At 55.7% G+C, this 22,332-nt stretch overlaps 1 gene segment (V, D, J or C); it reads left to right on the forward strand.

Moving 5' to 3' along the window:
- Positions 1-1,576: 1,576 nt before the first annotated feature.
- Positions 1,577-9,283, forward strand: LOC129550189 (immunoglobulin heavy constant gamma 4-like). The segment is given in 7 exon segments: positions 1,577-1,597; positions 4,815-5,177; positions 5,468-5,512; positions 5,637-5,966; positions 6,049-6,369; positions 7,934-8,067; positions 8,202-9,283. Coding segments are annotated over 7 exon segments (1,281 nt in total).
- Positions 9,284-22,332: the final 13,049 nt, after the last annotated feature.

Here is a 22,332-nt window from a genome sequence, read left to right on the forward strand (position 1 = left end):
TCGAGGGGCTTCTGTCTCCTGGGTTAAACCTGGATGTGCACAGCGGGAACAAGAAGTCCTTCCAGAGGCAGAACCTGAGGGTGGAACCGGCACCACGCTTTGTCCTGGGAGCAGTAGCCCTCGGGGTCTGGGATGGCGGGCGTGAGACCGGGTACCCGGCAGCCACAGGGCAGCCAGGTGCGCCTCCTGAGCCAGGAAGGAGGTGCAGAAAAGAGGGTTCAGAGGGGTCAGGTCATGCAGGCGCCTTCACAACAGGTTGAATCAAGAATGAGCCAGGTCCCAGACACGGTGGGGACTCACCGCTGGGCTGAGGGACTCCTGAAAGGCTGACTCCCCTGCTATACATCCCAGCCGGGGCCCGGCCACCAGGAACATCTCAAAGCGTCTCTCTGCTCTCGGAACCGCAAGGCAGCTTTTTCTCAAAGCAGACCCAGACTTCACCATGCAGGTTCACAATGCTGCAACACTAAGTAAACGGCCAGCCTCACCAAGTCTCTCAGGTGAAAGGGTTTGTCCAGAAAGAATGGGACCTCGAGAACCGGGCTGTGCACACTGTGTGGATTTGATAAAGCCCAGGCCTTGAGCACCCACATCCAATTGTCACCCGTCACCAGCCACAGCAGCTTGCCCCAGCTGCTTGGGGACAGAAATGTCCTGCAGGAATTCCCAAGAGGGACTGACCCTCCTCACCAAACCTGCAACAGCGGGGGACCAGGAGGAAGAAAGTAGCACCCTCAGTGCCCTGGACCACGTGGCAGTTTGTCTCCCCAGAAACCTGGGAGACAGGCAGGTGGACCCCATGGGCCTGACCATCGAAGTCCAGACATTGTCAGGCCTTTTTCCAGACTCATCACTTGTGGTGAGCTGAGCAGGTTACGATTTATGTGGTTCATGAGCAATGCAGGTGCCTGTGAATGCAGCTTGCAGGGCCAGTGACCGGAGGCCAGGACACTGATACAGAGGCAAACTCGCGTTCCGCAGCCCCTCCGCACAGTGCTGGCCGGGCCACAGCAGGCAGGCTGCCCACCCAGTGTGGAGGAGTAGCACCCTGCCCCACACACGGCCCGTCTGGGATGGGGACGATGGGGGCTCCTGAAATTCCGGACCCCAGGCCTAACCCTGAAGCCATCAGATGGCACAGCCACACTGTCCAGGGCTGGAAGGCCCCAAGAGCTCAGGTGCGGGGCCCGGGGCCCAGGGTCCGGGCTGCAGTGCGGCAACAGGCGGATACCTGCAGACGGTGAAGGCCCATGACGCTGGGGTTCCCACTGCTCCCCTGGGTCCCGGGGCCTCTCTCAAACACCTCCACACACATACCCACACCAGGCACCTCAGCTGCATCTGGACTCCCCCAGGCCCTCTGAGGCAGAAACCACCCAGAAGAAAAGGGAACTTCAGGAAGCAAGTTGTGCCACCAGGTTTCAATCCACTTCGCAAGTGTGTAGGACGGGGGGCAGGGAGTTCACACCTCTGGGGGCAAAGTCACAGGTGCTAGGGAGCGGGGCTGCAGACACAGCGCGCAGACCCCAGGAGCCACATGTGTCTGGGGCCAGAGCTGGGAAGCAGCCCAGAGTCCCCTCCACGGCCCCCACCATGGGTGAGTGGCGACCCCGAGGATGAGCGCACAGGGACAGGAATGAGAGCCCTGGAGGGAGACAGGCCTCGGGACCCCCGGAGGGGCTGCAGCAGCGGAGCGGCCCGTGGAGGCAGCTGCCCCGGCCACTGTGCGGGTAGAGCGCGGGGACAGAACCCGGGCCGGGCGCACCGCACCAGGAGCACTGCTTCCCCAGGGCTGGGGCACTCGGGGGCTGCCGGGCCGTCAAGGAGCAGGATGGCTGGGGGACGGGCGGGGAGGGCCGCGCGTGCCAGGGGCTCTGCAGGCCGGGGCTGGGCAGGCATGAGGACCAGCCGGGACGGAAGGAGGTTCTGACCTGAGGACGCAGGGGAGGGAGCCGACCCAGGGCAGCCAAGGCTCCGGACAGGCCGGTGGAGTGTGGGTCTCGACTGGTCTGGGGCCGAGTGCAGCAGCAGAGCCGAGTGCAGGCCTGCAGGGCCAGCCAGGCTCCGTGTCCACAGCACGCAGCACGGGGCTGAGCCCACAGTGCCCCAGGACGCAGGGAGCTTACCAGCACCCAGGGCCTGAGGACCAGCAGTGGGAGCCGCAGAAAGGGCAGGTGACCCGAAAACTGGAGGCAGCAAGGGGCCAGAGGAGGGTGTGGGTGGAGGGACAGAGACGAGCAGAGAGCAGGGCAGCACCTCCACCAGGAGGGCCCATTGGACAGAGCTCCTCCAGGGTAGAGCTGCCCGGAGGCCGCACGGGCAGCTGGCAAGTCCAGGGGCGAGAGCTGAGCCCAGGAAATAAAGGGGTGAGGAGTGGAGCTGGTAGGGATGAGGACTGCCAGAGGGGCCAGAGGGGCAGGGGAGGCTGAGGGGGCAGCCTAGGGACAGGGGGCAGTGAGGCTGCAGGTGAGCAGGGGCTGGGAGGGCAGGGGGGCTTCTGGAGATCTGGGGGAGCAGGTACAGCTTGTGAGGGTGAGCAGGTACTGGGAGGGCAGGGGGAAACCCTGGTGCTTTAAGGGAGCAGGTACAGCTTGTAAGGGTGAGCAGGTGCTGGGAGGATAGCAGGTGCCCCTGGTGCTTTGGGGGAGCAGGTACAACTTATGGGTGAGCAGGCCTTGGAGAATGTGGGGTGCCTATGGAGATCTGGGGGAGTAGGTACAGCCTATGAGGGTGAGCAGGGGCTGGGAGGACAGGGGTTTGCCCCTAACGCTTCAGGGGAGCAGGTAATGCTTGTGAGGGTAAGCAGGTGCTAGGAGGGCAAGGGGAGCCCCTGGTGCTTTGGGGGAATAGGTACAGCTTGTGAGGGTTAGCAGGAGGCTGGGAGGGCAGGGGGAGCCCCTGGTGCTTTGGGGAAGCAGGTTCAGATTGCGAGGGTGAGCAGGAGGATCGGAGGGCAGGGGGAGCCCCTGTTGCTTTGGGGGAACAGGTACAGCTTGTGAGGGTGAGCAGGGGGCTCGGAGGGCAGGGGGAGCCCCTGGTGCTTTGGGGGAGCAGGTATAGGTTGTGGGTGAGCAGGGCCCCGGGGGGATGGGGGTGCCCCTGGTGCTTTAGGGGAGTAGGTACAGCTTGTGAGAGTGAGCAGGGGCTGGGAGGACAGGGGGAGCCCCTGGTGCTTTGGGGGAGCAGGTACAGCCTGTGAGGAGGGGGCTGAGATGGCAGGGGGAGACCCTGGTGCTTTGGGGGAGCAGATATGGCTTGTGAGGGTGAGCAGAGGGCTAGGAGGAGAGGAGGGTGACCCTGGAGATTTGGGAGAGCAGGTACAGCTTGTGAGGGTGAGCAGGGCCCAGGGGCGATGGGGGATGCCCCTGGCGTTTTAGGGGAGCAGGTACAGCTTGTGAGGGTGAGCAGTGCTGGGAGGGCAAGGGGAGCCCCTGGTGCTTTGGGTGAGTTGGTAGAACTCTTGGGAGTGAGCAGGCAGCTGGGAGGGCCAGAGAGGAAACAGAGCTTTGGGGGAACAGGTAGAGCTTGTGGGCATGAGCAGGGGGTTGAGAGGACAGGAGGAGCTCCCCCAAGAACTTTGGGGATCCGGTAGAGATTGTAGGGGTGAGCAGGAGCAGGGGGCAAGGGGACGCCCAGCACTCAGGGAGCAGGTAGAGCTTCTGGAGGTGAAAGGGGCAGGGAGGGCAGGGGGCTCTCTGGGGTGTCTGAGGGGAGAAGGTGGAGATTGTGCGGGTGAACCGGGCTCTGGGAACGAGCAGTCAGCCAACTAGTGCTGAGGTCAGAGGCAGAGGGTCTGAGCTAAAGGGGGCCCTTTTGGTGGAGGGTCGGGAGACAGCAAGGCCAAGTGCAGAGGGATATGAAGGATGCTCTGGCCTGAAGTGGGAGGGCTTCCCGATGAGAGCAGGTGGCCCCCATTCATACGCCCAGGGTTCCCATTGTGTTGCAGCCACCTCTGGGGACTCAGGACAGATGGGGGTCGGCCAAGGCAAGGGGCAGCTGCCAAAACAGTGGACAAGGCTGGGAGTACATGACGCTCTTCCTCAAGGTCTCAGACGGGCTGGGGCCCCGGGAGCTGACCAGGCTCTTCCTCGAGGTCTCAGATGAGGCTGCAAGCCCACGGAGCTGGCCAGGGTCTAGGGACAGCCCGGTCAGATGGGCTGGGGCCCACGGAGCCACCCAGTGCTGGAGGTGCAGGCAGGGCCCGTGCAAGGCCCCCACAGTGCTGAGTGCGGGATGAGCCCAGGAAGGTCAGGGCCTGGAGGGTCTGGTGAGGAGGAGTCGGGCAGCCAGGAGCTCAGAGCAGGGGGCCGAGGGCCAATCGGGGGAACCAGGTGAGAGACGGGGCCAGAGACACTCCTTGGGGAGCCTGGTTGGACCAGGGTTGGGAGGTGATTATCAAGGAGGAGACCCCAGGGATAGGGTCCAGGGCCAGAACGGATGTGAGCCCAGGGCGCCTGTGTGCAGAGCTGGCCAGGAAGTCCTGGGCCTTCAGGGCTGAGGCCAGGCCGGACGGGGGCCAGGGGAAGAGCAGGGAGAGGGGGACAGGCTCCTCCAGGCTGGGGGAGCAGGGGCCACGGGTCAGGCCAGGCACCCACCGGAGGGAAGGGGCTCTGGGCTCTGATGCAGGAGGCCACACCCACTGACCCCAGCTGTGTCCAGACACCCCAGCTGCAGCGCACAGAGCCGGGTGGCCAGACCATGCCGGCCAGTCGTCAGACTCTGGAAGCACACGGTGGCTGGGCTCAGCGGTGCCCCAGGCCTGGGCACCTGAGGTCCTGCCAGACCCCGCATTCACCCAGCCTCCTCTCTCACAGCCTCAACCACACCCCCGAAAGTCTACCCTCTGGCGTCCAGCTGTGGGGACACATCTGGCTCCACCGTGACCCTGGGCTGCCTGGTCTCCAGCTACATGCCCGAGCCGGTGACCGTGACCTGGAACTCGGGTGCCCTGACCAGCGGCGTGCGCACCTTCCCGGCCGTCCTGCAGTCCTCCGGGCTCTACTCTCTCAGCAGCGTGGTGACTGTGCCCGCCAGCACCTCAGGAGCCCAGACCTTCACCTGCAACGTAGCCCACCCGGCCAGCAGCACCAAGGTGGACAAGCGTGTCACTGCAAGGCCTCTGGTCCTGGAGACAACACCAGAGTCAGCTATCCGTCCTGGCAGACCCACAACCCAGGGTATGTGGGCCCGAGACTCCTGCCTGCAGGGCCCCTCCCAGGGTGACGGGAGCCAGGCCCGGGGGGTCAGGGGAGGCCCTGTCTGTCTCTGTCTCCTGACGGTCTCTCAGGCTTGGGGAGGGGGTCGTCTGGAGTTTCCATGACCTCCAGGCTGCTGCAACTGGAGGACGCCTCGGCCCCTGGCCCCACAGAGGCGGGCCCTGGGCTCAGACCTGCCAAAACCTGTCCCTGCCCTAAGCCCAGCCCACGGCTTCCTGCCCCCGGTTACCCCCGGTCTGCTCTCTCTGCAGATCCCCGATACAAACAGGAACGCTGCCAGTGTCCCAAATGCCCAGGTAAGTCAGCTGGCTTTATCCTCGGTCCGACCGTGGCAGACAGCACTCAGGGGCAGCCGGGTGGAGAACGCATGCCCAAAGGAGGTTTCCCACAAGCAGAACCCCAACCGTGCTTCCTCACCAGCCACAGAACCTCTGGGAGGACTGTCTGTCTTCATCTTCCCACCGAAACCCAAGGACACCCTCACGATCTCTGGAAAGCCCGAGGTCACGTGTGTGGTGGTGGACGTCGGCCAGGACGACCCCGAGGTGCAGTTCTCCTGGTTCGTGGATGACGTGGAGGTGCACACAGCCAGGACAAAGCCGAGAGAGGAGCAGTTCAACAGCACCTACCGCGTGGTCAGCGCCCTGCCCATCCAGCACCAGGACTGGCTGCGGGGAAAGGAGTTCAAGTGCAAGGTCAACAATAAAGGCCTCCCGGCCCCCATTGTGAAGACCATCTCCAGGACCAAAGGTGGGCCAGGTGGAAGGGCTAGGAGGGTCCCGTGGTCCGATCAGAGTGACCACTGTGCTAACAGCCTTGCCTGTCCCCACAGGGACGCCCCAGGAGCCGCAGGTGTACATCCTGGCCCCACCTCGCGAAGAGCTCAGCAAAAGCACAGTCAGCGTCACCTGCCTGGTCACCGGCTTCTACCCAGAAGAGGTGGAAGTGGAGTGGCAGAGAGACGGGCAGCCTGAGTCAGAGGACAAGTACGGCACGACCCCGCCCCAGCTGGACGCCGACGGCTCCTACTTCCTGTACAGCAGGCTCAGGGTGAACAAGAGCAGCTGGCAGGAAGGAGACAGCTACACGTGTGCAGTGATGCATGAGGCTTTACGGAATCACTACAAAGAAAAGACCATCTCGAGGTCTTCGGGTAAATGAGCCACACACCACCGGTCTAGTGAAAATTCCCTCATCCATCTGCACCCCCACCCCCACGCCGAGCTCCAGGTCCAGCCAGGACGCCCTAGCCCCTCCCTGTGTGCATTCCTCCTGGGCCGCCATGAATAAAGCACCCAGGCCGCCCTGGGACCCTGCAACGCTGTGCTGGTTCTTTCCGAGGCAGAGCCCTGGTGACCGCCAGGCCTCCGGGGGGTGGGCTGAGCCGACTCTGGGCCACTTTGTTCACCATCTGAGGGGGAGCTGACCTCACCCCGGGCCAGACACACAGTGAGTGGGTCCAGCAGGCCACCTGGGAGCTGCCCGAGGCCATGAAGGGGCTCGGCTAGAGGCGCAGCTCCACGGCCCCCTCCAGCCACCACCTGCTGGGCCAGACTCTGGACAGGATCGGGGGAAGCCCCAGAGACCCTCAGGGATTGAGGCCCAATGCTTCCCGCCTCTGCTCCAGCCCACACTGTGGGGCAGGGCCACGTCCTTGTCCCCAGGGCCCTGTCCCTGGGTGTCCAGCGTCCGTGTGTCCACTCTGGGCCTGCCTGGAGCCAGGCGTGCCCGTGGGAGGGAGCCCTACTTCACCCTCAGGCTCCCGAGGTCAGGCCTCGCCCTCCATCCACCAGGAGGCTCTGCCTGGCCCTCCCTGCCTGAGGCCAGGCCTGTGCGCTCATGGGGAGGTCGTCCCTGTGCCTGAAAAGGGCCCAGGCCGGGAGCCCTGAACGTCCAGGGCAGGGACCCAGCTGCTCCCTGCGGACACTGAGCCCAGAGCCACAGACATCAAGCCCCAGCCCCGCACACACATGAGACAGCCCGCACCCAGGCTCCTCCACGCGCACGCAGGCACCCACCCGCACACGATCACACTGCATCCCCGCCACACACCCACATCCTCACACACTCAGGGCTCGCACTCAGGGACCAGGGGCCAGCCCGTGGGCCCAGACCCAGAGCTGGGTCTCGTGAGCCCTCCCTGTGGACACCAGCTGGTCCCCACCCTCCAGCGCCCACGGGCTGCTCAGCGGCCCCCCCGACACTAACCACACTGACCAGTCAGACATCCGTCCCTCGCCTCCCCTGGGCACCCATGCCCCTCCCTAGCAGGCTGAGATCCCCCTCAGCCCCTCGTCCCAGCACCCTCACCCCTCGGGCACAGGGACACAGCCCGGCGCTGTCTGCCCTCCTTCCCCAAGGGCAGGGCACAGGCACGTGCACTCTGCTCACCCTCCTGGCTCCAGGCCTGGCCCCCAAGGCAGAGCAGGCCGGGAACTGAGCCTCTGTCCTGCAGGGCGGTGGGGTCAGGGCCCCAGCTCAGGACCCAGGTCAGGATGGGAGCAGGACCCCACAGGCCAGGCCCAGAGAGCGGCCAGGGCTGGAGGGGTGGGGGCTGAGGCTGGGGCCCAGAGACTGACCTCAGGTGACCCCTGCCCGGCCCATGGGGGGATCATGACACCTTCTCCCACCTCAGAGGGAGCCCTGCCCCGAGGCCCCAATGACCCTGCCCAGCCACCCGTGGGCAGACACAGCACTGACCAACCCTCCTCGTGCAGACCTGCTCCTGGAGGAGGAAAGCTGTGCAGACGACCTGGACGGGGAGCTGGACGGGCTCTGGACGACTATCTCCATCTTCATCACGCTCTTCCTGCTCAGCGTCTGCTACAGCGCCACCGTGACCCTCTTCAAGGTGGGGGGCCAGCCCGCTGGGCCCTCGGGTTCCCTCTCTGTCCCCAGGGTCCCCTCGCTGCCCCTCGCTGCCTACTCATGCCTCTGGGAGAGGCCCAGTGGGCTCCAGTCTCTGCTAACCCTGTCCCCCCGCAGGTGAAGTGGATCTTCTCCTCGGCGGTGGAGCTGAAGAGGACCATCGTCCCCGACTACAGAAACATGATTGGGCAGGGCGCCTAGAGCTCCTGTGCGTGGAGTCCAGGGTCACCCCAGACCCGACTGGCCCGCGTGCATCATCTTGCGCTGCTCAGTCTGCGCCAGGCTTGCTCCTTTGCGCTCTGACCCAGCCAACCTCTCTGACCTCTCAACCAGACTCACTCGCATCTCCACTCTGACCGTGTGGCCATGGCAACCTGTCCCGCCCCCCCAGACCCGAGTGGACAACAGGTGGTGATCCGACCGAGCTGATGGACACCGAGGGCCTCTGGGCAGCCGGCAAGACAGCAGCAGCTGCAACTCCTGACCAGGGACACACAGGGCAGAGTTCAGCTTTGCCTGGAGGAGTAGGAGGCTGGACCCAGGGATGTCTGCACAGGGCACCCGCATCTTGTCCAGGCCAGGATCCAGACCACAGGTCCATGGGGGAGGCCCCTGTGTCAGATCCTTGGGAACGGCTATCCTGCAGGGGCCCAGCTTCCCAGTAGAGAAGCTCCTGGGAGGACCACTAACCGTTACTTAGGTCACCTCAACCGAGAACGCTGCTGCGAGCAGGGCCTGGGCCCACGGCTGCTGCAGGAGCCCTGGTGGGGAAGGGGTGAAGTCCAGCCAGACGGACCGCCTGGAGACAGAGCTGGTGACCAATCCCCAGTGGACAGAGCTGGAGGGGCTCCCAGAGTACAGGACGGCAGGGCAGCCAGTCCATCCTGCGGCCAACAGCCTGACACGTCCCGCAGGAGCTCAGTCTGCACCGAGGGTGGGGCTGAGAGGGGAGACCAGAGACCCACAGAGGCCCAGCCCCAGGCCCCAGGGCCCCGCCTCGCCTCCCGGTACAGACTCTCCCGACATTGCAGAAATGTGCATGGGCGTCTCTGCATGGGAGGCGCTGCCCCTAGGACTGGGAGGAAGGACTACAGTCTCGGAACTTGGGAAGCTTCTTCTGTGTAATGTGGGGGTCTGCTCATTCTCTTTGCTGTCTCTTGATCTCTTTAATGACAATAAAGCATCTTTACTTCACCTAGCTCACTGGCCAGTCTCCGTATGTTGACACACCTTCTCCCTTCGCAGAGTCCACAGCCTGGCCGCCCCACCCCCACTGGCCCCTGGGCTTCCTGGCCCCCACCACCTGCACCTAGGGTCCCTGGTCCCGTCCCTACTTGACCCTGGGGTGCCTGACCCCCACCCCCTACCCGCCCCTAGGGCTCCATTCCCCCTCGCAGGCAGAGGCCAGCCTGGCGCCAGGGGAGCCACAGACAAGTGCCCCGTGTTGGGTGGTCAGCACAGGAGGCTGTAACGAACACCACAGGGGGCTTGGACCACAGGCGTCACCGCTCACACCCTGCAGCCTGGGAGCCCGGATCCAGGAGCACAAGGCCGGCTCCTCCTGAGGCCTGTCTCCATGGGCGGCAGACGCCGTGTCCTCACGTGGGTGCCCCTCTGTGCCTGCTCTGCCCTCACCTCCTCTTAGAGGGTCTGCAGTCGGACTGGATGAGGGCCCAGCCTGGGACCCCAGTTCACCCTCATCACCTCTTTAGAGACCCCGCCTCCAAAAGCAGTGATGCTTGAGGTCTGGAGTCAGGGCTGCAAGATTTGAATTTGGGGGCGAGTTGGCGCCAGAAACCCAGAACAGGAGGGGACACCAGTGAAGGCGGGCCAGGAGAGGCAGCTGGGTGGGGGGTGTCCAAGGGAGCACCCAGACCTGGTTCAGTGCTCAGGACACACTGGTCCATGAGAAGGACCTCAGAGGGCCACTGAGGACACTGTGCTCAGCCTGGGCTGCACAGAGGTGATGGCTGTGTCACAGGAGAAGCGGGAGGGGCCCCAGGGCTCCAGACAGGGACCAGGAAGGGTGGCCGCCTGCATGCGATGAGGCCGCTGTGTCCACCGGCCGGCCTGGGTGCAGGATGCAGTCAGGACTCGGTCCTCAAAGACACTGGGGACCAAGGAGACTGGACACTCCCCAAGGGGGAGGAGGACCCTGCTCAGGGACAGCTCCAAGAAGGGGGCCAGGGCCTGGGAGGGTGCTGGCCGTGTGGGCTCTCTCTGACAGGCCTTTTAGGGGAGCTGGGTCATAATGGAGGAGGACCCTGCTCAGGGACAGCTCCAAGAAGGGGGCCAGGGCCTGGGAGGGTGCTGGCCGTGTGGGCTCTCTCTGACAGGCCTTTTAGGGGAGCTGGGTCATAATGGAGGAGGACCCTGCTCAGGGACAGCTCCAAGAAGGGGGCCAGGGCCTGGGAGGGTGCTGGCCGTGTGGGCTCTCTCTGACAGGCCTTTTAGGGGAGCTGGGTCATAATGGAGGCATGTGAGTGTTTACTCAAGCCGTTCGGGTGGAAGGGAGGCCCTGCCACTGGACAGCCCAGGCCTGGGCCCGGCAGGACTGGCTCCAGACAGGGACCTGCCATCATGTCAGTGTGGCCACATCACCCCAAGGCCCTCGGAGGTGCTGGTCCAGGCTCCTGTGGGTAGAGAGACAGACAGAGGACTTCACGCATCACTCAGAGGACCAGACGTAAGACTGGGTGCTGGGAGGGGCCAGCAGGATGGCCATGGGGTGGACGCCATGGTCCAGGAGACCATCTGGCCCTGGGGGACCCAGTCAGACAGTGTGAGCCTGGGGTTCCCTCTGTCTGCTGGATCTTGGGGTTCCCCCACACTGTGCTTTTCCCACACACTAACCATCTAACCAACACGCTGACCATCCAATCGGCCGTCCAGCCTGCCCAGCCCTGGGCCCTGCCCCTCATGTCCATCTCCCAGACCAACAAATAACCCTCGCAGGCCTGCTGTAGCCATGCATTCCAGGAAACAAACTCACTCTAAGGACACAAACCCACCTCCCCAAATTCCCTGAAAGTAGTCTGAACAAAGGAAAAAGAAAGTTGCAGTCAAAGTCCACCCGTGATTCATATGCCTTTAGCCTAGGTAGTTAACAGTGGACACTTCACGGGAAACAGATGGAAAAACAGTGCAAACTGTGTCAGACTTTGTTTTTGGGGCTCCAAAATCACTGCAGATGCTGATCGCAGCCATGAAATTAAAAGACGCTTACTCCTTGGAAGGAAAGTTATGACCAGCCTAGATAGCATATTAAAAAGCAGAGACATTACTTTGCCAACAAATGTCCATCTAGTCAAGGCTATGTTTTTCCCGTGGTCATGTATGGATGTGAGAGTTGGACTGTGAAGAAAGCTGAAGAATTGATGCTTTTGAACTGTGGTGCTGGAGAAGACTCTTGAGAGTCCCTTGTACTGCAAGGAGATCCAACCAGTCCATTCTAAAGGAGATCGATCCTGGGTGTTCATTGGAAGGACTGATGCTAAAGCTGAAACTGCAATACTTTGGCCACCTCATGCGACGAGTTGACTCACTGGAAAAGACTCTGATGCTAGGAAAGGTTGGGGGCGGGAGGAGAAGGGGATGACAGAGAATGAGATGGCTGGATGGCATCACCGACTCTGCGGACATGAGTTTGAGTGAACTCTGGGAGTTGGTGATGGACAGGGAGGCCTGGCGTGCTGTGATTCATAGGGTCGCAGAGAGTCGGACACGACTGAGCGACTGAACTGAACTGAACTGAATTATCAATAGGCCTGTGGTCATACCCCAATAAGCACAATAGGATGCATGATTCCATTTGGTTACACAGATAATTAGGGTATTCTTTTAGGCCATGGAGAGTCTAGGTACGAGCCCTGGGGCTCTTCCTTCTGGGGGCCTGGTTTTCGGTTTTCCAGTTGGTGTGTCGTTTCCACTGATACTGGGCACAGAGCTCAAAGTCCACCGTCCAGGTCAAGATGAAGTCCTGCTTTCAAGATACAGCCTGTTCTGTTTCCTCCTTCAGGCCCAGCCCTCAGGAGCACTGGGGTGGTCAAAGGGAGGGCTGACCACAGACCTTCTAACTGAACACAGCTCCAGCCTGGCCATTTTCAGTTCCTAGGAGCACCTCTTTGTTCTTGCTCACACGTTATTCAACACGGGAGGAACCTCTGCTATTCCAGAAGAAACTTCCGGGAGGTGTCCATAAGGCAATACGGTGAGAAGCCCGCACACCACAATTAGAAAAGACCTGCTCAGCAATGAAGACCCAGCTCAGCCAAAAATAAATAAATAAATACGTAGTTCTTAAAAGAGGACCGGAAGCTTTTTAATTTAGATGGTGTAAGAGGCTGTCTGGTAAGTGTAATCTCCTTGATTCTGTCTCATCTCAACAAAAATGTGAAGCAACAGACATTGAAGCCCTCGGCGTGTCACAGCTCTCAGACAGGCCGTGTCACAGCTCTCAGACAGACCGTGTCACAGCTCTCAGACAGACCGTGTCACAGCTCTCAGACAGGCCGTGTCACAGCTCTCAGACAGACCGTGTCACAGCTCTCAGACAGACCGTGTCACAGCTCTCAGACAGGCCGTGTCACAGCTCTCAGACAGACCGTGTCACAGCTCTCACACAGACCGTGTCACAGCTCTCAGACAGACCGTGTCACAGCTCTCAGACAGGCCGTGTCACAGCTCTCAGACAGACCGTGTCACAGCTCTCAGACAGACCGTGTCACAGCTCTCAGACAGACCGTGTCATAGCTCTCAGACAGACCGTGTCACAGCTCTCAGACAGACCGTGTCACAGCTCTCAGACAGACCGTGTCACAGCTCTCAGACAGGCCGTGTCACAGCTCTCAGACAGACCGTGTCACAGCTCTCAGACAGACCGTGTCACAGCTCTCAGACAGACCGTGTCACAGCTCTCACACAGACCGTGTCACAGCTCTCAGACAGACCGTGTCACAGCTCTCAGACAGGCCGTGTCACAGCTCTCAGACAGACCGTGTCACAGCTCTCAGACAGACCGTGTCACAGCTCTCAGACAGACCGTGTCACAGCTCTCAGACACACCGTGTCACAGCTCTCAGACAGACCGTGTCACAGCTCTCAGACACACCGTGTCACAGCTCTCAGACAGACCGTGTCACAGCTCTCAGACAGGCCGTGTCACAGCTCTCAGACAGACCGTGTCACAGCTCTCAGACAGACCGTGTCACAGCTCTCAGACAGACCGTGTCACAGCTCTCAGACAGACCGTGTCACAGCTCTCAGACAGACCGTGTCACAGCTCTCAGACACACCGTGTCACAGCTCTCAGACAGACCGTGTCACAGCTCTCAGACACACCGTGTCACAGCTCTCAGACAGACCGTGTCACAGCTCTCAGACAGGCCGTGTCACAGCTCTCAGACAGACCGTGTCACAGCTCTCAGACAGACCGTGTCACAGCTCTCAGACACACCGTGTCACAGCTCTCAGACAGACCGTGTCACAGCTCTCAGACAGGCCGTGTCACAGCTCTCAGACAGACCGTGTCACAGCTCTCAGACAGACCGTGTCACAGCTCTCAGACAGACCGTGTCACAGCTCTCAGACAGGCCGTGTCACAGCTCTCAGACAGACCGTGTCACAGCTCTCAGACAGACCGTGTCACAGCTCTCAGACAGACCGTGTCATAGCTCTCAGACAGACCGTGTCATAGCTCTCAGACAGGCCGTGTCATAGCTCTCAGACAGGCCGTGTCATAGCTCTCAGACAGACCAGCGTTACAGCTCTCAGACAGGCCGTGTCACAGCTCTCAGACAGGCCGTGTCACAGCTCTCAGACAGGCCGTGTCACAGCTCTCAGACAGACCGTGTCACAGCTCTCAGACAGGCCGTGTCACAGCTCTCAGACAGGCCGTGTCACAGCTCTCAGACAGATCAGCGTTACAGCTCCGTGTTACGGCTCAGTTTTATTTAAAAAAGAGCAGGAAAATACATCCTTGAGGTGTGAGGGCATGCCAACCCAAAGACACGAAGAGAAGAGAGGGCCCCAGCCCTTTGGCTCCTCTTTTGTATGTTTTTCCCTCCCCCCAGCCCTGCCTTATGTAAACTGGGCTAGCCAGGAGTGCTGTTTGTTCTACTTGAGGTCCCCACTCTGGTCCTTGGAGCTTCCTTTCACCTTCCTTTGTTCTGTTTTCACAGGCTTTTCCATTCCTTGTCTTTTCAGTTCAGTTCAGTTCAGTTCAGTTCTGTCGCTCAGTCGTGTCTGACTCTTTGCGACCCCATGTACCACGGCCATTTTGGAATCCTGTTTCCTATTCTAACTACCCACTCCAGTATTCTTGCCTGGAGAATCCCAGGGACAAAGGAGCCTGGTGGGCTGCCATCTGTGGGGTCGCACAGAGTCGGACATGACTGATGTGACTCAGCAGCAGCAGCAACAAAATGAAACCAGTAGGCTATATGTAACACCACCTGGCCTTATGTCAGGTGGGGGACGAAGAGAAATGGCCCAAAAGTGAGTCTCAGAGTTATAATACTGTCTTGCAACTGGATCTATCTTACCAGAGTTGGGAGAATGGACTGAGGTTCCCTAGGATCAGGCCATCTGGTCTCTTAACCATAATCCTGCTCTATGCAGCTCCCTTAATCAGAGGCCTCGGAAGTCAGAGAACCCTCCCAGCATCCTTGATGACCATCATTTAACCTCACACAACTCTCAAAAGGGAAAAAGGGAGACCAAGTCTCACCTACTCTACACCCCTAATTCTGCATCCTTCACTGAGCAACTCTTTCTGAGTCCAAGCTTGATATTCTCACTGCATAAGCCAGTAAATCCCAGAATGACTTTATTCAGAAAGTTGGCATACCGAGAAGACGTCAGGCTAATGTCTCAAAATAGTCAGCTCATAGGAGTGTTGATGCCCGGTTCTTTCACAGAACAAGGGTGTGGAGGTGAGGAAGCAGAGTACTCATCAGTTCAGTAACGCAGCAGTATCCAACTCTTTGCGACTCCATGAACTGCAGCACGCCAGGCCTCCCTGTCCACCACCAACTCCCAGAGCTCACTCAAACTCATGTCCATTGAGTCAGTGATGCCACCCAACCATCTCATCCTCTGTCGTCCCCTTCTCCTCCTGCCTTCACTCTTTCACAGCATCAGGGTCTTTCCCAATGAGTCAGTTCTTCACATCAGGTGGCCAAAGATGAAAGGGTGACAGGAAGGCCAGGGGTCTCCAAATGGAGGAAACAGGCTGCAAGTGTCAGACATTTTTTATCTCTGTCTTAAGTGGCAAGAAGAAACAAACTAGTGTGATATTTTTTCCCTTTCTCTATACAAAGTTAAAAAGAGGTTTCTCTTAAAATGTTGTATTGCCATAATGACACCTGGTTCCACCTGAACTTAACTTTTCTCAAACCTTGAGCTAACCAATGCATTTTTCTTATGGAAATGTTTGTCTTAAGCTATGTTAATGTGCTATGTATTTATCCCCGGCTCTGTCTTCAAGTCGGTTCCGCCTAAAGGCTCAGAATCAACCTGACAAACTGGTACGTTATATTCATACACTGTTCTCCTAATCTATGCTAATGAAGCTGTATGTTTGTATGGAAACCGTCCTTTCTTCAAGATTCATGTCAATGGTTTTATGGCTTTGGATGACTCACCTGGTGTCAAGGGTTGTCTCAGAATTCATGTTGTAGGTGAGGGGCCTGGTGCCTCTGAGTTCTGAGACATTTCTTTTCTTTCATTAGCAGACTGCTGCTGCTGCTAAGTTGCTTCAGTCGTGTCCGACTCTGTGCGACTCCATAGAAGGCAGCCCAGCAGGCTCCCCCATCCCTGGGATTCTCCAGGCAAGAACGCTGGAGTAGTAGCTGTATAACATCCAGCTAAAGACTAGCCGGGGTGGGGCACTCTTTCTGCCCACTTCTGATGTCTGTGTCAGAAGCTGTCTCTATCTCTCTTATACTTTAATAAAACTTTATTACACAAAAGCTCTGAGAGATCAAGCCTCGTCTCTGGCCCTGGATTGAATTCTTCTCCTCTGGAGGCCAAGAATTCCAGCATCTTTCATGGTTCAGGAACAACTTTTCAAAGCTTCAGTTTCAGCATCAATCTTTCCAATGAATATTCAGGACTGATTTCCTTTAGGATTGACTGGTTTGATCTCCTTGCTGTCCAAGGGACTCTCAAGAGTCTTCTCCAACACCACAGTTCAAAAGTATCAATTCTTCAGTGCTCAGCTTTCTTTATGGTCAGCTCTCAGATCCATACAAGACTACTGGAAAAGCAGTTTTAACTACGTGGACCTCTGTTGGCAAAGTAACGTCTCTGCTTTTTAATACACTGTCTAGGTTTGTTATAGCTTTTCTTCCAAGGAGCAGGTATCTTTTAATTTCATGCCTGCAGTCACCATCTGCAGTGATTTTGGAGCCCAGGAAAATAAAGTCTGTAACTGCTTCCATTGTTTCCCCATCTATTTGCACAGTAAAAAGATTGCAAATATCTCCTAGAATGGCCAGCCTCAAGGAGGGGGTCTGTTATTTCCTTCCTTCCTATACCACTCACAGGTGGACAGGTCAGGACATCTCCCTGACCACAGGAACTTTGGTTTAACACTCAGGCAGCGGGATGGGGTTCCCCATGCTGTTTTAAGTTGCTTCAGTCATGATTAATTCTTTGTGACTATTTGGGTAGTTAGAATAGGGAAAAGGAGTCCAAAATGGTGGTGGCTAAAAGACAAGGGAAAAGCCCAGGAAAATAGAACAAAGGAAGGTCTGAGGACCAGAGTGAGGACCTCAGGTAGAAAAAACAGCACTTGTGGCTAGCCCTGTTTGCAAAGGGCAGGTCCAGGGGAGGAAAGCACATAAACACAGGAGCCAAAGGGTCGGGGCCCCCATGCTTGCGCACTCTCTGTCTCTCCTCCCACCCTCTCTTCTGTTTGCGTCTTTTGGGTCAGCATGCAAACCCCGGACGGAGGAGCCTGGCGGGCTGCAGTCCACAGGGTCACTAAGAGTCAGACACAACTGCGCGACTTCACTTTCACTTTTCGTTTCATGCATTGGAGAAGGAAATGGCAACCCACTCCAGTGTTCTTGCCTGGAGAATCCCAGGGACGGGGGAGCCTGGTGGGCTTCCATCTATGGGGTCGCACAGAGTCAGACACGACTGAAGTGACTTAGCAGCAGCAGCAGCAGCCCTCACGTCTTGAGGATGTATTTTCCCTTTGAGAGGGTAACAGGTAGGAAGGCCAGGGGTCTCCAAACGGAGGAAATAGCCTGCAAGCCTCAGACATTTTTATCTCTCTTAAGGGGCAGGAGGAAACAAACTAGCGATATTTTTTTCTTCTCTCAGTTCAGTTCAGTTCAGTTCAGTCGCTCAGTCATGTCCGACTCTCCGCTATACAAATTTAAAAGGAAGTTTCTCTTAGAATACTGTGTTGCCATAATGACACCTGATTTCACCTGAAGTTAACTATTCTCAAATCTTGAGTTAACCAATGCATTTTTTCTTATGGAAATGTTGGTCTTAAGCTATCTTAATGTACTACGCATTTATCCCAGACTCTATCTTCAAGTCAGTTCCGCCAAATGGCTCAGAACCTACTTGACAAACCTCTATGTTATACTCAGATATTGTTCGCTTAATCTATGTAAAACGAAACTATTTGTATGGTAATCTGCCCTTTCACAAGATTCAAGTTAATCATTTTTTGGGCCGGGATGAATCATCCAGTGTCAAAATTATCCCAAAATGCATCTTATGGGTGAAGGGCCTGGTGCCATTCTGAGCCTTAAGACATTCCTTTCTTTCATTAACAGACTGCTAGTAACTGTATAACATCCAGCTGAAGACTAGCCCCCTTCTGGTGTCTATGTCAGAAGCTTTCTCTATCTCCTTTATACTTTAATAAAACTTTATTACACAAAAGTTCTGAGCAATCAAGCCTCGTCTCTGGCCCTGGATTGAATTCTTCTCCTCCAGAGGCCAAGATCCCGGTGTCTTTGTGTCATTCCGCAACAATCTTTCACCTTTATTTTCTAAATAAAACTGAGCTGTAACACTGATCTGTCTCAGACCTATAACACTGTCTGTCCAAGAGCTGTGACACACTGAGGACTTTAACATCCATCACTTCAAATTTTTGTTGTGACGAGACAAAACCAAGGAAATTACATGCTCCCCTGACATGACCCTGTGGACTGTAGCCCACCAGACTCCTTTGTCCATGGGATTCTCCAGGCAAGAATACTGGAGTGGGTTGCAACGTCCTCCTCCAGAGGATCTTCCTGACCCAGGGATGAAACCCATGTGTCTTACACCTCCTGCATTGGCAGGGGGGTTCCTTACGACTAGCACCACCTGGGAAACCCAGGGTTCCCTGAGGCAGACCACTATGTGTGGACAGTTTCATTTTAGTGAACAGAAGCAACAGGCAGCAAAAGTCAAAGAAACAGATCCAACCTAGAGTCAGTTCTTCCCTGTAACACAATCCCAAAGCCCATCTCCCTGTGTCCCTCTGTACCTGCTCTTTCCCCAGGATAAAAAAGGAGGCCCCACTAGGCTAAGGTGTGCTGGGCTTCCCATCACCCAGCCTCGGGGAGAAGGTGCCCTCTGGGGATGTGGCAGATGGCAAATGCACAGAGGACACGAGCTCTTCTCCCTCACTATTTAGCCCTATGCATACAAACTCTGGGCCAAATGTCCGAAGACTCTAGCAGGTTCACTGAAGGATTTCAAGCCCTGATTGAACAGGAAGGATGTTCAAATCGTACTATGTACCTATCTACCCAAGAGGAGGAACAAAGGATTTGGACAGCAGTCCGGGGGCATAGTGAGCTCACTAGGGACCAACCCAACATTTATAACAGTGGTGAGAGTACAATCCCAAATTTGGAGCCCATTTAAGACATAATTCCTGGGGGTGGGGAGAGGGGGAAAAAGAGCAGGAACCACTAGTCCAATGCCAATCAAAAGGATGAGAACGTGCAACTGGGAAAAGGTCAAGGAAGTGGCCCAAGAGAAAGAACAAAACCCAGCTCTCTTTTTTTTCCCATATATTTACTTTTTATTGAATTTGTTAATGACACATAGTTTTTGCACTGCCAAACCATGCCTGAGAATTCAAAGAAAGAAATGGTACAATGGACAGCCTCATCCACCCATCATACAGCATATTAAAACTTGATTCATGTGCACTTTGATAATTCCACAATCTTTTAAAAAGTCGTAACAAGGGTTGGGATTTTTAGGTCTCCTTGCAGGTCTTTAGATTTCTATGCCATTAAATAACTTCCATATATTCATCTCAGTTCCTTAATAACATAACCCCCAACAAAATTTTGCTGGAAAAAATGCACTTTTCAGGGGAAATATGTGGTTCAAGGTCCAAGAGATTATTTGTTGAAAGATTTTTGGTTCCCAAATGAAGTCTTCAGATTAACCAAGAATCCTTTGTTTCTCATTCAACCTCTCCTTGGCTGGTTCAGCTACTCACCCAAGCACATCAGAACATAGGCATCCTGCCTGCCATCTCAAGTAACTCCAACATTATTGCCCAGATACAGTTTGCAGGTCCCATCAGGTGATACTGTTAGCTTCCCAGGAGTGGGATTCCTGCATTGACACTTTTATCAAGACTCAACTTCTAGAGGAAAATGCTCCCACAACAGGATAGTTTTACTCACCCATTTGCTTCACTCTTGCCAGTAGCAAGTCTGCAACTCCTACATTTGGCAAAGGGATTTTATTATAGAGAAACCCAGACTCTGCATTAAGTGGTCACATGCCACTTTGAAATATTTCTACTGAAGATACAAAACTAGGAAATTACCAGACTATATCATTAGATGGAAAGACTTCTCAGTAATCCTGGGTAGTGTCCTGTTCTCCCTCAAAACCCAGCTCTTAAACTTACAAACTCCTATGCCCCAGCAGCTAGAGGTGATCTTCGGGGTATTTAATAATCGAGATCAGACTGAGGAGAAGGAAAGAACTTGACATGAGTAGAGGCAGGCCAGAGCTCAAGGTGAATTGATAGCCTGCCCACAGCCATGCCCTGCAACCCAGGAAGACCCAAGGTAAAAGCAACAGGAAGGAATGCTTCCAATGCAAGTCAACCAGCCTCTGGGCCCATGAGTACCAGAAGAGGCCGCCTAGGCCATTAGTTCAGTTCAGTTCAGTCCTTCAGTCATCTGACTCTTCATGATCCCATGGACCACAGCATGCCAGGCCTCCTTGTCCATCACCAATTCACCTAAAATTTACTCAAACTCATCTCCACTGAGTTGGTGAAGCCATCCAACCATCTCATCCTCTGTCATCCCCTTCTCCTCCTGTCTTTAATCTTTCCCAGCATTAGGGTCTTTTTAAATGAGTCAGCTCTTCACATCAGGTGGCCAAACTATTGGAGTTTCAGCTTCAACATCAGTCCTTCCAGTGAACACTCAGGACTGATCTCCTTTAGGATGGACTGGTTGGGTCTCCTTGCAGTCCAAGGGACTCTCAAGAGTCTTCTCCAACACCACAGTTCAAAAGCATCAATTCTTTGGTGCTCAGTTTTCTTTTTAGTCCAACTCTCACATTCATACATGACTACTGAAAAACTATAGCCTTGACTAGATGGACCTTTGTTGACAAACTAATGTCTCTGCTTTTTAATATGCTGTCTAGGTTGGTCATAACTTTCCTTCCAGGGAGCAAGCATCTTTTAATTTCATGGCTGCAGTCACCATCTGCAGTGATTTTGGAGCCCCCCAAAATAAAGTCAGCCACTGTTTCCACTGTCTCCCCATCCATTTGCCATGAAGTGATGAGACCAGATGCCATGAACTTAGTTTTCTCAATATTGAGCTTTAAGCCAACTTTTTCACTCTCCTTTTTCACTTTCATCAAGAGGCTCTTTAGTTCTTCTTCACTTTCTGCCATAAGGGTGCTTCCATCTGCATATCTGAGGTTATTGATACCTCCCCCAGCAATCTTGATTCCAGTTTGTGCTTCATCCAGCCCAGCGTGTCTCATAATTTACTCTGCATTTAAGTTAAATAAACAGCGTGACAATATACAGCCTTGACATACTCCTTTTCCTATTTGGAACCAGTTTGTTTTTCCATGTCCAGTTCTAACTGTTGCTTCCTGGCCTGTATACAGATTTCTCAAGAGGCAGGTCAGGTGGTCTGGTATTTCCATCTCTTTCAGAATTTTCCAGTTTATTGTGATCGACATGGTCAAAGGTTTTGGCATAGTCAGTAAAGCAGAAATAGACATTTTTCTGGAACTCTCTTGCTTTTTCAATGATCCAGTGGATGCTGGCAATTTGATCTCTGGTTTCTCCGCCTTTTCTAAAACCTGCTTGAACATCTGGAAGTTCATGGTTCATGTATTGCTGAAGCCTGGCTTGGAGAATTTTGAGCATTACTTTACTAGCGTGTGAGATGAGTGCAATTGTGTGGTAGTTTGAGCATTCTTTGGCTTTCCCTTTCTTTGGGATTGGGGTGAAAACTGACCTTTTCCAGTCCTGGGGCCACTGCTGAGTTTTCCAAATTTGCTGGCATATTGAGTGCGGCACTTTCATAGCATCATCTTTCAGGATTTGAAATAGCTCAAATGGGATTCCATCACCTCCACTAGCTTTGTTCATAGTGGTGTTTGTAAGGCCCACTTGACTTCACATTCCAGGATGTCTGGCTCCAGGTGAGTGATCACACCATCATGATATCTGGGTCATGAAGATCTTTTTTGTACAGTTCCTCTATGTATTCTTGCCTAGGCCATGCACGGTCTGAAAACAGACAGGTCACTGGAGATGGAACTCTCTTTGACCCCAGGAGGCGGGGGATCCCACTGCTGAGATGGCCATGCTGGATAGCCAAAGTGCGCTGTGGTTTAAGCCCAAAAGACATCTCCATCAAGAAGCCCCAGCTGTCCCTTGATGTGGCAGGTAATAAGATTGATTTACCAATCAATATACCAAAGAAATTCTCACACTGTTAAGAAAGTTCTAGGACCCACACAGATTTCCCAACCTGTAGATCCAGCAAAGGCACTGAGAACCCCCAGGGAATTTGACTTTGGAAGCCAGTAGGAGACTGAGCCAGATTTACCTGTGAGTGTCCATAAGTCTCAGGTGGAGGCATGGGTTGACAGTTTGGCCTCAAGCCAAACAACAGGGAGGGAACGCAGCTCATCAATAGAAAATTGAATTAAAGATTTACTGAGTGTGGCCCTATCAGGATAAGACCCAGTCCCTGGTGGCTCAGAGGGTAAAGCATCT

Source organism: Moschus berezovskii, chromosome 21 (assembly GCF_049115385.1).
Source record: "Moschus berezovskii isolate FMDL1 chromosome 21, NW_MosBer_1.0, whole genome shotgun sequence".
NCBI classification, from domain to species: domain Eukaryota; kingdom Metazoa; phylum Chordata; class Mammalia; order Artiodactyla; family Moschidae; genus Moschus; species Moschus berezovskii.